The sequence below is a fragment of the Rhinolophus ferrumequinum genome, chromosome X (assembly GCF_004115265.2).
Source record: "Rhinolophus ferrumequinum isolate MPI-CBG mRhiFer1 chromosome X, mRhiFer1_v1.p, whole genome shotgun sequence".
Taxonomy (NCBI): Eukaryota; Metazoa; Chordata; class Mammalia; order Chiroptera; family Rhinolophidae; genus Rhinolophus; species Rhinolophus ferrumequinum.
Window position 1 is genome coordinate 39495261 of NC_046284.1, and position 12803 is coordinate 39508063.

The window sequence follows — 12803 nt, forward strand, 5'->3', positions numbered from 1 at the left end:
ACGCCTCAGAAGTCGAACATGTCACGTGGTTTCTGCTGAGTGCAAGATCCTGAGGCCTAGCTATCGGCTGTTTTCGAATGTTTCAGAACTCAAATGGTCTTCCGGAATGGATTACATTTAAAAACCGAGGTACCACTGTATATATTTTACGAGGGAAGGAATGAAAGCACAATAGAGACAGAAAAGTTGTTCAAAAAGTTTTTTTAATAAGCTAGAGTAAAAAGAATATAGTTGACACAGTGATTTTAATTTCACTCAAGTGTGAAAAACATTTTTCTCCAATGGTTTACAATATACTACTGTATATGTCTCCAAGTTTGCATTAAAGTAAACAGGATTTGATGGGACACTTTCCATTATGCAGAATGTTCTTTCTTCCCATTGTGAAATCTGTATAATAATTAATAAGGGCTATTATTGAGCGCTCTAAAAATACACCAGGCACTTTGTTAAGATCTGTGCTTTACACACTTGTGAAAACAGTCACACACACACTCTTCCCTACTCTGTGTAGTCAGCTCTTGAAAGGGATTTCTTTCCCATCACCCCCACGTCCAATTAGATAGTGTTTCATTAGAAATGTACCTCAGTCTTTCCTGAATTGCAAGAGTCACCTATAGAAAACTGAATGCATTTTTCCATTTGGTGAAAAATCCACACCTCAAATAGCACCATATTATAATGGCATGTGATGTAACATGCATTAAAATTCAGAAAGGAGTATTTCTAAGCTCTAGTCACCCATCTATTTCATATAACGTTTTATAAAATCCAGGGTAACTGAGGAATTAACTCTCTGTCCAAGTTCTCTAACAGCATGTGACCTACCCTCAAAGAAAAACCTCAAAATACCTAACATGAGTTCACCTTTTATTAATATACATATATACATAACTCACTGAGATTGTTCAATTATAGGCCTACATATTTATCTATCTCCATGCCTCTTCCCCCCAAAACAAATTACCAGTATAAGTAAAAGAAATACCTTAATCACTTTCTCCTTTATTCTTTCAATCAAAAGGAAAAGGAAAATGAAATTAAAATGTATAAGAAATTAAGGCTTAAAATTATTCCTTTTATTGCTTAGTTGCCAAGAACAAAAGCCAGCAGTGGTGTATGTGATTTTTAAACTGTATAGAGTCACGGATCCCTTTGATAGTCTGATCAAAACTATGACTATCCCTCTGGAAAAATGCATGCACATGGGAAAATATTACATATAATTGCAGTTCCATACATTATCTGAAGCCCAGGTAAGAACCTTAAGAATAGTTGAAAAGTTTCCTACATGTTGTGGCAGTGTTCATCTTCTTAGGCTGTGATGCTTAAACCAATTGTTCCTATGTAATCAATGTATAAAACAATTAGTGATATAATAAAATTTCATTATCTCTTGTAAGGAAACTGGGACATAGGACTTTTTAATTCAGCTTCTCTCATTCTTGACAAGTTTATCTCCTATAAGTATGTAAATAAGATATCAGTTGTAGTAGTAACTTATTCAATAAGACAAAATCATTCTACTTGATCTACTAACTATATATTACAACATAAGATCTTAGATTTGATTGATGCCATTTCCTCTTAGTATTTTGTTCTATGTTCTATTTAAAATTAAACCTAGATTTCAGAGAGTATAATGAACTACTCTTAATTCTGTGAAACACAGTCGAAATTAGATGGGTCATATTTTTCTTCTAAATATAACCTAAGGAATACATCATATGGGGGAAGAAGTACTCAAAGATTCTGGATTCCATTTTCTATATTTACCACTTACTGGTCATAGGATCCTAATTTTTCTGTCTTATTTAACTATTTGTAAATAAAGAACATAACTACTAAGTTCACATAGAAAAGGTGAGCCATACTACATGAAGTTCTTAGACATATTGGATCAAAAGTACCAAAGAACAGTCTTCATATTATATACATAGTCCATTTTCCCCATATATTTATGACATTTCTAATTAACTTTCAATTTTAACAGTTCCTTTTAAATATGTGATTTAGTTTCCCCAGCTTTATGGAAAAGAAAGACTGTGTACCAAGAAAACATAAGCAAGTAATATTTAAAAACTTGTATAATAGAAAATATATCTATTTTCTAAATAACCAGCTCAAAATAATGCCTTCAATATATTAGAAAAATATTATGGTAATATGTTCAAAAATGTTATTGTGAAATAGAGACAGTTGTGTGTGTGCTACACAGACAGATAATCTAAAAATAAATTTAATAAGCACATTGCTAAACATTAGTAGATTCACATTTTGATTTTCCATTCCTGCTTAAATGGGGAATAAAGCTTCTTATACTATTATGAACACGATATATACATTTTCCTACTCAATTAACATACAAATAAATAAAAATTTTCCCCTATTCTAAATTAATCATATTCCACAAACACATATTTTTAAAAATTAGACCTCATTCTGGTTTTCCACTGCCACTAACAGTAGGCATTTCATGGTCAGTCTCCTTGATAGGGTCTACCATGTCTTTATATCTCTCCCCACGATGTCGTTCCAAGTATGGACCCCAGTTAGAAGCTGGTCTGCAGCAGCTTACAATGCGCTAAAATGAAAAAAATAGTAATTTTCAAAAGCTTGTCTTAGAAATCAAGTACTATATTCTGTAAATAAACAAACATAAAACTACATTTTCATTTTACAATGTTAAATTTCATTGTCTTGGCCTTAGGGTGACAATTAGGTGAGGCTCTAAACCACTGTATACCTGGGAAATTTCAAGAACCAAAGAAAGGGAGCTCCAGGGTCAAACCATTGATCTGAATCCATTCTTGGATGGGCTTGGGAATTTAATTTCTGATTCCTGAGACTACCTTGTCATTGTCCTACATCCTAGTAAGATACCATAATCAACTCCATTCCCCTAGGTCTCTACGATAGAAGGATGACTCGGTCTAATTTGTGTTCAAGATAATTTACCAGCCTTTTTCCAGTCTAGACACCTATTACGACATGTATGATAACCAGATCAGATTTTAAAAGTGAAGATTATAGATATAAAGTAAAAAGGTCACTTGCTTTGCATCATCTTGAGGAACAACTTATTACAAGCATACAGATCATAACTTTTATGTGATAAGTGTTCTAATAGGACCTGAGGCTACAGCAACAAACAAGACAAGACACTTCCTTAAAGGAGCTTACAGTCTAGTACAGGGTGACATGCAAATATGTGTGTAGTATAATACAATGTTATACACATAATAATGGATGTTTGCATAAGGTATAAAAGTAGCCTAAAGGAAAAAGTGATTAATTTGATCTCATGGTCCTAAGCTCATATTGCCACCATGTGGGTAAATTAATCATTGATTTGATCATAAATACTTTATATGAAGTACAAATAATATTAATTTAATGTGCTTACTTGAAAGATGTTTCCTTTAGCTTGAATTATTTTTATGATAGCCATAATTGGAATCCAAATAATGCAGAAAATAATCATACACCAGCCTAGCACAACTCCCCAGTTTGGGTATGGAATTTCAGCATAAACAGGTCTCTGGAATTTCACCAGTGACCAGATCAAAATTGCCTGTGAAAGTAAAATATGAAAACAATGCAAAAGATTTGACTTTATTGCACTAATGATTTCAATTGCACAAATTATTAGCAATTTGATTCCATTCCTTAGAAATAATTTATCAAAAACAATTATAATGAAAATGCATTCAAGCAACTAAGACAATCAGGTAACTAGCCAGAAGATAACAATACTAAATAAACAAAACTAAATAACTTGTATTTGGCTATGAATTGATTCTTCCAAAATTAGCAACTTCATATATTTATGAATGATAAAGTACTTGCCAACGTGTATTTCAATAAAATACTTTGCCATAAAATACAAAAGATTGAAAGTAAAATAATATCTGAAATTGTATGTTATTGAAATTTAACTTTTATTTATAATAGCATGGTATTCTTCTATGCCATAAGCTAGCCAGCATATCAATTAATTCAGTGAGAACATAAAGTACACTTTAGTGAACCTGCTTTGCTCCTTGCTCAGCAATTATTTTTTATTATTCCCCACTGTGCAGACCATTCCTTACTCCACACCCAAACTCATTCACACACTGCTAGTACATATTTACCAAGGCACAACTCACTTAGAGCCATTTATTGAGAAAAAAAAAGAACAAGCTCAATGTATGTTTTGGTAAAACAATGAAATATGAATCTTAAAGGTAAAAACACTTTCAGTCCAAGTTTTTGAAAAAATGTCTTTAAAAACATACTATACATGTTGTAGCATCAAAGCTAATTATGTATTTGGATGTCTATAAAGCAAACTAAACAAAATAATCAAAACCGAAAATCACCAAGTATTTTCTTTAAATATAGCTCAGAATATCTTTAAAATGTAAAAAATTTATAAATTAAACAATCCAAGATAGCAAGAGCAGGTAAACACTGTACTTGCCTCCTCCCATGACCACATTAGATTACAACTAAATTAGACAACAATCAATCTGGAGAACCATCTGAAGACTAGCTGAACAGAAGTCCTATAACTAAGAATATAAAGAAGCTACATCAAGACTGGTAGGAGGGTCAGAGATGAGAAACAGGCTGGCCCCATACCCATATGTGGCAGTTGAGAATCAGAAGGGATATACTGGTTGCGGAGGTACCCCCTGAGGAGCAAGTGTTCCCAGTCCCAAACCTGGCTCCTCAGTCCGGACCACCAGTGCCAGAAGAAGGAACCCCCACAACATCTGGCTATGAAAAACAGTGGGCATCCGCCCGTTGAGTAAGACAGAAGGCTGATGGAAATCCAGGCATCCTCTTAAAGAGTGCATATACAGATTCACTCTCTCCCAAGCTCTCACCCTAGTCTCCAACGGAGGGATGGTGGCTCGGGAAGTGCAATAGATATACAGGGAGAAACTGAGTTGTGTGGCTTTATGGAAAGGATTGGAGGGATATCCTCTATTGTCCCAGACAGCTATTAAGCTGTCTTTCCATGCAGCCTAGGGTTGTGTGATATCTTTCCTATGTTGAGCCCTACCTCCACATGGCCAAATCTGAGTCTTCATTGGCATGGTAAACTCTGATCACTCCACCCTTGTGACTCCCTGGGACCCATCCAACTCATGAGCCACTGGAGGCACTTTCAATGTTGTAAGGATGCCAGCCACAGCCCATCCACCTCAGGAGGCTCTTTCAACAACAAGCAGTTGGCCTCTGCTCCAGCACCACAGGAGGCCCTTTTGGCAGCAAGGACCCAGCCTAGGCGTCTTTCCTGAACAACTCTTGGGGATCTGCAGGCCCCAGGTGGGTGGCAAATAGCCTTGGTGTGCCCTGGGTCTTTTGCTGAACAGGCCCAGGTTTGGTACTGATGGTAGCCATCCCTGATTCACTTTGTGGGCTCTCCCATGCCTCCAGTTTCAGCAGAGGCAGTGACCAACTACAGATTGCTTTATAGCTTTGACCAAGTAGCTCCAAGCCAGTAACAGGCAGCAGCTGACTTTGGAATGGAGGGGAACCCCTCCCAAGAGGCCCCAGAACCGACACATGCAGAGGCCAACTTCAGACCACAACAGAGCACACCTAATTACCCCACAAGTGTTAGCCAAATCATGCTCTCGGCAGGCACTAGAGGCCATTGGAGAAAATTCTGTTCTGTGGGATCAGCTCTCACACAGCAGCTAATATGCTGTGGGCATGCCAGGCCTCACAGCCAGTCACATTGAGAATCAGTCTCACCCCTGACCTGCCAACAGCATGCAAGGCTCAACTACAACAGAAGGACATACACAACACACACAAGGGACACTCCTTGAGCACCCAGTGCAGATGATGAGAGAGACTGCATTACTGGGACCCACAGGGCACCTACTAAATTAGGCCACCCATTCAACACTCAGACATGTAGCAGATATACCTAATACAAACAGACAAACACAGAGAGTCAGCCAGAATGAGGAAACAAAGAAACATGTCTCAAATAAAATACTAGGGCAAAACTCCAGACAAGGAACTACACAAAATGGAAGTAAGCACCTACCAGATACAGAGTTCAAAACACTAGTTGTAAGGATGTTCAAGGAACTTAGGAAGAACATCAACAAAGAGATAGTAAGCATAAAAAATGACATAGATACCATTAAAAGAACCAGTCAGGGTGCAGCCGTTATGGAAGGCAGTGTGGAGGTTCCTCAAAAAATTACGAATAGAATTACCATATGACCCAGCAATCCCTCTCCTGGGTATCTACCCAAAAAATCTGAAAACATTTATACATAAAGACACGTGTGCTCCAATGTTCATTGCAGCTTTGTTTACGGTGGCCAAGACGTGGAAACAACCAAAATGTCCTTCGATAGATGAATGGATAAAGAAGTTGTGATATATATACACAATGGAATACTATTCGGCGGTAAGAAAAGATGAAATAGGACCATTTGTGACAACATGGATGGATCTTGAGAATATAATGCTAAGCGAAGTAAGTCAGGCAGAAAAAGCAGTGAACCATATGATTTCACTTATACGTGGTATATAAACCAAAAACAACAAAAGAACAAGACAAACAAATGAGCAACAAAAACTCATAAACACAGACAATAGTTTAGTGGTTACCAGAGGGTAAGGGGTGTGGGGGGTGGGAGATGAGGGTAAGGGGGATCAAATATATGGCGATAGAAGGAGAACTGACTCTGGGTGGTGAACACACAATGGGATTTATAGATGATGTAATACAGAATTGTACACCTGAAATCTATGTAATTTCACTAACAATTTTCACCCCAATAAATTTTAAAAAAGAAAAAAAAAGAAAAGAGGAGGTAAAAAGAAAAAAAAAAAGAACCAGTCAGAAATGAAAAATACAATAACTGAAATCAAGAATACACTAGAAGTCAGGAGAAGGTAAAGATGGCAGAATAGGTAAATGCTATGCTAGCTGCATCTCACACTAAAATTACAGCTCAATTATAGAACAATCAAACCCTTGAATCATCCAAAGACTAGTTGAACAGAACCCCTATAACTATGGATATAAAGAAGAGGTCACATCGAGATTGGTAGCAGAGGCTGAGATGTGAAACAAGCTGACTGCAAGCCCACAGGTAGTGGTCGAACACTGGGAGGCACACCTTGGTGGCAGAGCTCCCCCCTGAAGAGTGAGGGGTCCCAGCCCCACACAAGGCTTCCCACCCAAGGGGTCCTATGCTGGGAAGAGGAGTCCCCACATTTGGCAACGAAAATTAATGAGGATTCCATCTGTCTGTCCCAGTAAGACAGAGGTGGCTGGAAAAACAGACATGCTCTTAAAGAGCCTGCACACAGACTCACTTGCTTGCAGGTAATCAACCTTGGGTTCCAGCACTGAGGGGTGCAGCTCAAGAGGCACCAGAGACATATAGGGAAACACTGAGTTGTGTGGTATCAGGTTTAGGGCTGGAGGGACAGCTGCCATTATCCTTGAATGGAGTCCACCTCACATGAATATGACAGGAGGCTGCCATCTTTCCTGTGTTGACCGTCTCCCAAAGGGCAAAATGTGAAACAAAATTGATCTGGTAAAATCTGTACACACCATCTTGGTGACTCCCTGGGGCCCTGCCCTGCTCAGCTAGTGCAGCACCGCCTGGGGCACTCTTGCCTACTGAGTGGCCAGGCCCGCCCTACAAGCTGCTGTAGCCTTTTATAGCAGTAGTTGGCCCAAACAAGCCTGGGAAACTTTGATTGGCTGGTACTCAACCACAGCTTGCACTGCAAACTTTCTTGGGTGGCCCTTGGGACCTGAAGGTCTGAGACAAATGTTGGCTGGCCAAGGTACTCTATGGGCAATTTGCATGGTGTTCATAGGCTCAGCAACCGTGCAACAACTGAATCTGGATTAACTTTGTAAAAACCACCGGCCACTCTTCGACACCCTGAGACCATGACCTACCCACCACAGCTGGCATCGCAGTGGGTACTGTCAACACTGGATCAACCAGCCCGGCCCTTACACCTAAAGAGACTCATTTAGCAGCTGAGTCTCGTGGGAAACCAGCAGGTGCCAATAGGCTTAGGCGGGCGCTGGGGCTTTTGCTAAGCTGCCCCAGGCCCAATACTGGTGGCGGACAGCCTAAGATCACAGAGTGGCAGCCCACAAACACCTCCAGGTCAAGTGCAGGACACAACCAACAGAATACAGCTTTGTACCTCCTACCAGGTAGCCTCAGGGTAATGACAGTCAAGGCTGAAATTGGCCTGCAAGAGAGGGCTCCCAAGAGACACCAGAAACAACACACCCAGAGGCCAGCCTCAGACGACACTAGAGAAATATCCGATTAGCTCTACATGTGGCAAACTCAAAGGATGGTCTCAACAGACACCACAGCACATTGGAGCGAATCTCTCTCTGAGGGGTCAGCCCCTACACAGCAGCTCATATGCTGTGGGCATAGCTGATACTCACAGCTAGTCAACCTGAGAGTCAATCCCACCCACTTATGCACCAAAAGCAACCCTTTGGTCAACTACAACAAGAGAATACACACAAAACATGCAAGGAAAACTCCTGAAATATATACACAGGTGATGAGGGAGACTGCTACTGGACCACATAGGACACCTATTACATAAGGCCACCTGACAAAGACTAAGAGACGTAAAAGACTGACTTAACATATAGAAGCAAACACAGTGTGGCTGCCAGAATGAGGACACAAAGAAACATGTCCCAAATAAAAGTACAGGAATAACCTACGGAAAAATAACTTAAAGAAGTGGAGGCAACCAACCTACTAGAGACATAGTTAAAACACTGGCTATAAGAATGTTTATGGAACTTAGAATTTCAACAAAAAGATAGTAAGCATAAAGGAGGACATGGAAACCATAAAAAAAATCAGTAAGAAAAAAAGAATACAATATCTGAAATGATGACTACAGTAGAAGAACCAATAGGAGATTAGATGAAGCAGAAAATAGAATCAATGATTTAGAAGATCAAGTAGCAGAAAACATCCCATCAGAACACCGGGAAAAAAAATGAATGAAAAACTATGAAGACAGGTTAAGGGACCTCTGGGACAACATCAAGCATAACAAAATTCACATATTGGAGTACCTGAAGGAGAAGTGAGGGAGCAAGGGATTAAAAACCTATTTGAAGAAATAATGACTGAAAACTTCCCTTATCTGGTGAAGAAAATAGACATACAAGCCCAGGAAGTACAGAGAGTCCCAAATAGGATGAACCCAAACAATTGCACACAAAGACACATCATAATTAAAATGGCAAAGGTTAAAGACAAAGAGAGAATCCTAAAAGCAGCAAGAGAAAGACAACTGGGTATTTACAAGGGAGCACCCATAAGACTAGCAGCTGTAATATATCATCTATATATCACATTGTGTGTTCACCATCCAGAGTCAGTTCTCCTTCATCACCATATATTTGATCCAATTTCCCTTCATCTAATACCCCTCTCCCTACTTACCCTCTGGTAACCACTAGAACCCTATATAACTTTACTAACCATTGTCACCCCAATAAATTTTAATTAAAAAAAAAAAAACTAACAGTTGATTTCTTAACAGAAAATTTGCAGGCCAGAAGGGAGTGGCAGGAAATATTCAAAGTGATGAAAAGCAAGGGCCTACAACCAAGACTGCTCTACCCAGCAAGGCTATCATTTAAAATTGAAGGAGAGATTATACCAAATACCTAAAACCTGAAAACAACCCAAATGCTCATCAATCAAGAAATGGATAGGAGAGTGACGTCATAGGAATGGCGGCAGCAGGGCGCACTTTCTGAGTTCTCCTCCGGATCTTGTTGCAAACGGGAACTATAACCCATCAAAGAAATTTTCGCTCACCACACAATATAGTGGGGAGATTCGTGGATTACTTGAAGCTAAGAAATTCTTTTTTTTTTTTTTTTTTTTTTTAATATTTATGATTTTTATTTGAATTCAGAGGAAGAGTCCCTACTTTTTTTTTTTTTTAATTTATTGGGGTGACAATTTTTAGTAGAATTACATAGATTTCAGTTGTGCAATTCTGTATCACATCATCCATAAATCACACTGTGTGTTCTTGAAGGTACTCTAACTGGACGGAGAAAGGAAAGGAAAAAGAGGAGCGGCGTGAGAGCGCCCGGCCGGCAGCGGCGGGAGAGCCCAGCCCCCAACGGAGCCTCAGCTGGCGGGGGCGAAAACCGAAAACCACTGAGCCGGGCACGCACGGGATCCCAGGCGGAGCAGAGAGCGCAGAGACCGGGGGTGGGCTCTTTCCCTGCGTCCCACGGCTGATTTCTCCCGCCGGGAAGGCGGCGCGCCCTGCTGCGGACGGGGGGCGCAGTCTCCATACCTGGGCCCCCCACCCTGCTCTTCCAATCCTACCTCGCCCTTCCAGAGACTGGGTCTGGAAACCGCGGTGGAGCCCCGCTGTGCCAGGCACGCACGGGAGCTGAGAGCGCAGAGCGCAGAGACCGGGGGTGGGCTCTTTCCCTGCGTCCCACGGCTGATTTCTCCAGCCGGGAAGGCGGCGCGCCCTGCGGCGAATGGGGGGCACAGTCTCCATACCTAGGCCCCTCCCCCGCCCCGCTCTTCCAATCTTACTCCGCCCTTCCAGAGACTTAAACCCGCTCCTGAACCGAGGACTGGTATCTGAGGCTCAGGCTTTGGGATGCCTGACGGGCAGCCCTGACCCAGGCAGACTGGGAAGTGTGCGTGATTTTGGCTGCGCTAGGAGAGAAGAGACGCCTCCACCCCCAGCCACCACCTTTTCTGGCCTGCGGGAAGAGGGCGACGCACGGCTGGGCTGGGAGAGTGAAGACCCCTCCATCTCCAGCCCCCACCCTTCCTGGCTTGTCTAGGGTGGGGTGGGTGCAGCTGCCGAGACACACCCGGAGATCAGCAGTGAGGCAGGCGCAGCTCTGGGCTTTCAGCAGATCAGAAATCTCCCGCCCGCACTCACACACACACACTGAAGAGGTGCCTTAAGACTCAAGAGTTTTGGTCACGTATCTGGTGGTGCCACTCTCAGTGTGCATTTGTGCAGGCAAGGGCAGAAACTGCACTGACATTGTAAAAACTATCACCCAGACCCCTCAGGCCCACGCTTTTAAGTCTGCAGTCCCAAAGTCTCTCTGGGCACCAGGTGACCGGCTCTGCCTGCGCAATAAGCAGGGGGCTCCTTGGTACAGCAGAGAACAACCTGGACATTGCTTGGTGGGCTTAGGCCGAGACTGTCGCTGCTTTTTGTATTGCTTTGTTTTGTCTTGTTTTGCTTTGTCTTTATATCTTTGATATCTTTGCCTCTGTCGAGTGGGGTTATCAGGTGGTTTTGCATGTGAACGTATTTGATATTTTTCTTTGTTGTTGTTGTTGCTGTTGTGCTTGGTGATTTGCTTTGTTCTGAAACTGCCCTGCCGGGGCCCAGCTTGTTAGGCACGGTCAGCAGATCAGAAATCTCCCGCCCGCACCCATACACACACACTGAAGGAGTGCCCTAGGACTCTGGAGCTCTGGACAAAGGACTGGTGATGCTCCTCTCGGTGTGCATACGTGCGGACAAGGGCAGAAGCTGCACTGACTTTGTGGAGACTATCATCCAGACCCCTCAGGCCCACGCTTTTAAGTCTGCAGTCCCAAAGTCTCTCTGAGCACCAGGTGACCGGCTCTGCCTGCGCAATAAGCAGGGGGCTCTTTGGTACAGCAGAGGACAACCTGGTCATTGCTTGGTGGGCTCAGGCCGAGACGGTCGCTGCTTTTTGTTTTGCTTTGTTTTGCTTTGCTTGGTTTTGTTTTGCTTTGTCTTGTATCTTTGATATCTTTGCCTGTGTTGAGCGGGGGTTATCGGCTGTTTTTTTTTTTTTTTTTTTTTTTTTTTTTTTTTTCTCTTTGCTGTTGTCGTTGCTGCTGTGCTTGGCGATTTGCCTTGTTCTGGGACTTCCCTGCCGGGGCCCAGCTTGGGTGGCACGGGACTCGGCATATCCGGGGGCCAACTCCAGACCAAATCGGAGTGCAGCCGGGTTTGACCTGCAGGTCACACACCTAGAGGGGGTTCTCGGCAGGCTCTGGAGCCCATAGAGGCCAAATCACATTGGGGTGGTCAACCCTCACGCAGCAGAGTGCCCTGCGGGGGGCAGAGCCAAGTCTCACGGCAGGTCAGCCCAGGAGTTGACCCCACCTGCTCATTAGCGGGAAGCAATGAAAGATCTTCTTGAATGGGACAGTGTACACAACACAAGACTCACCTTTGGAGCACACGCAGAGGAGGACGACGTGGTGCGAGTCAAATATAAAAGACACATACTACATAAGATAACCTAGCAAGAACTAAGAACTCTAGGGGATCTACCTAATATATCAAAATAAACACAGTCAGCCAGAATGGGGAAACAAAGATACACGTCCCAAATAAAAGAACAGAAGAAGCTTCCACAACTGGAACCAAATGAAGCAGACGTAACCAACCTCTCAGAGACAGAGTTCAGAACACTGGTGATAAGAATGTTTAAGGAGCTTAGAGAAGACATAAAGAAGGATGTAGAAATCATAACAAACGAGCTTAGAGAAAACATAAAGAAGGATGTAGAAATCATAACGAAAAACCAGTTGGAACTAAAGAACACAATTACCGAAATTAAGAACTCACCTGAAGGAATTACCAGCAGGCTAGATGAAGCAGAGGATCGAATCAGCGACTTAGAAGACAAGGTAGCAGAGATCACCCAAACGGAACAACAAAAAGAAAAAAGAATAAAAAACAATGAAGATGGCCTAAGAGACCTCTGGGATAACATCAAGCGC

At 42.1% G+C, this 12803-nt stretch overlaps 1 protein-coding gene across 2 annotated transcripts in view; it reads right to left on the reverse strand.

The window, feature by feature from the left end:
• Positions 1-79: 79 nt before the first annotated feature.
• Positions 80-12803, reverse strand: part of SLC6A14 (solute carrier family 6 member 14) — a 77434-nt gene continuing 64710 nt past the window's right edge. The window contains exons 13-14 of one of the 2 annotated variants that reach the window (XM_033118443.1): positions 3407-3574; positions 80-2584 (exon numbers count right to left, since the gene is read on the reverse strand). In XM_033118443.1, the coding sequence (XP_032974334.1) occupies positions 2438-2584; positions 3407-3574 (315 nt within the window). In that variant the 3' untranslated portion in view covers positions 80-2437. The remainder of the gene's footprint in view (positions 2585-3406; positions 3575-12803) is intronic. The other variant, XM_033118516.1, reaches the window with a different exon arrangement.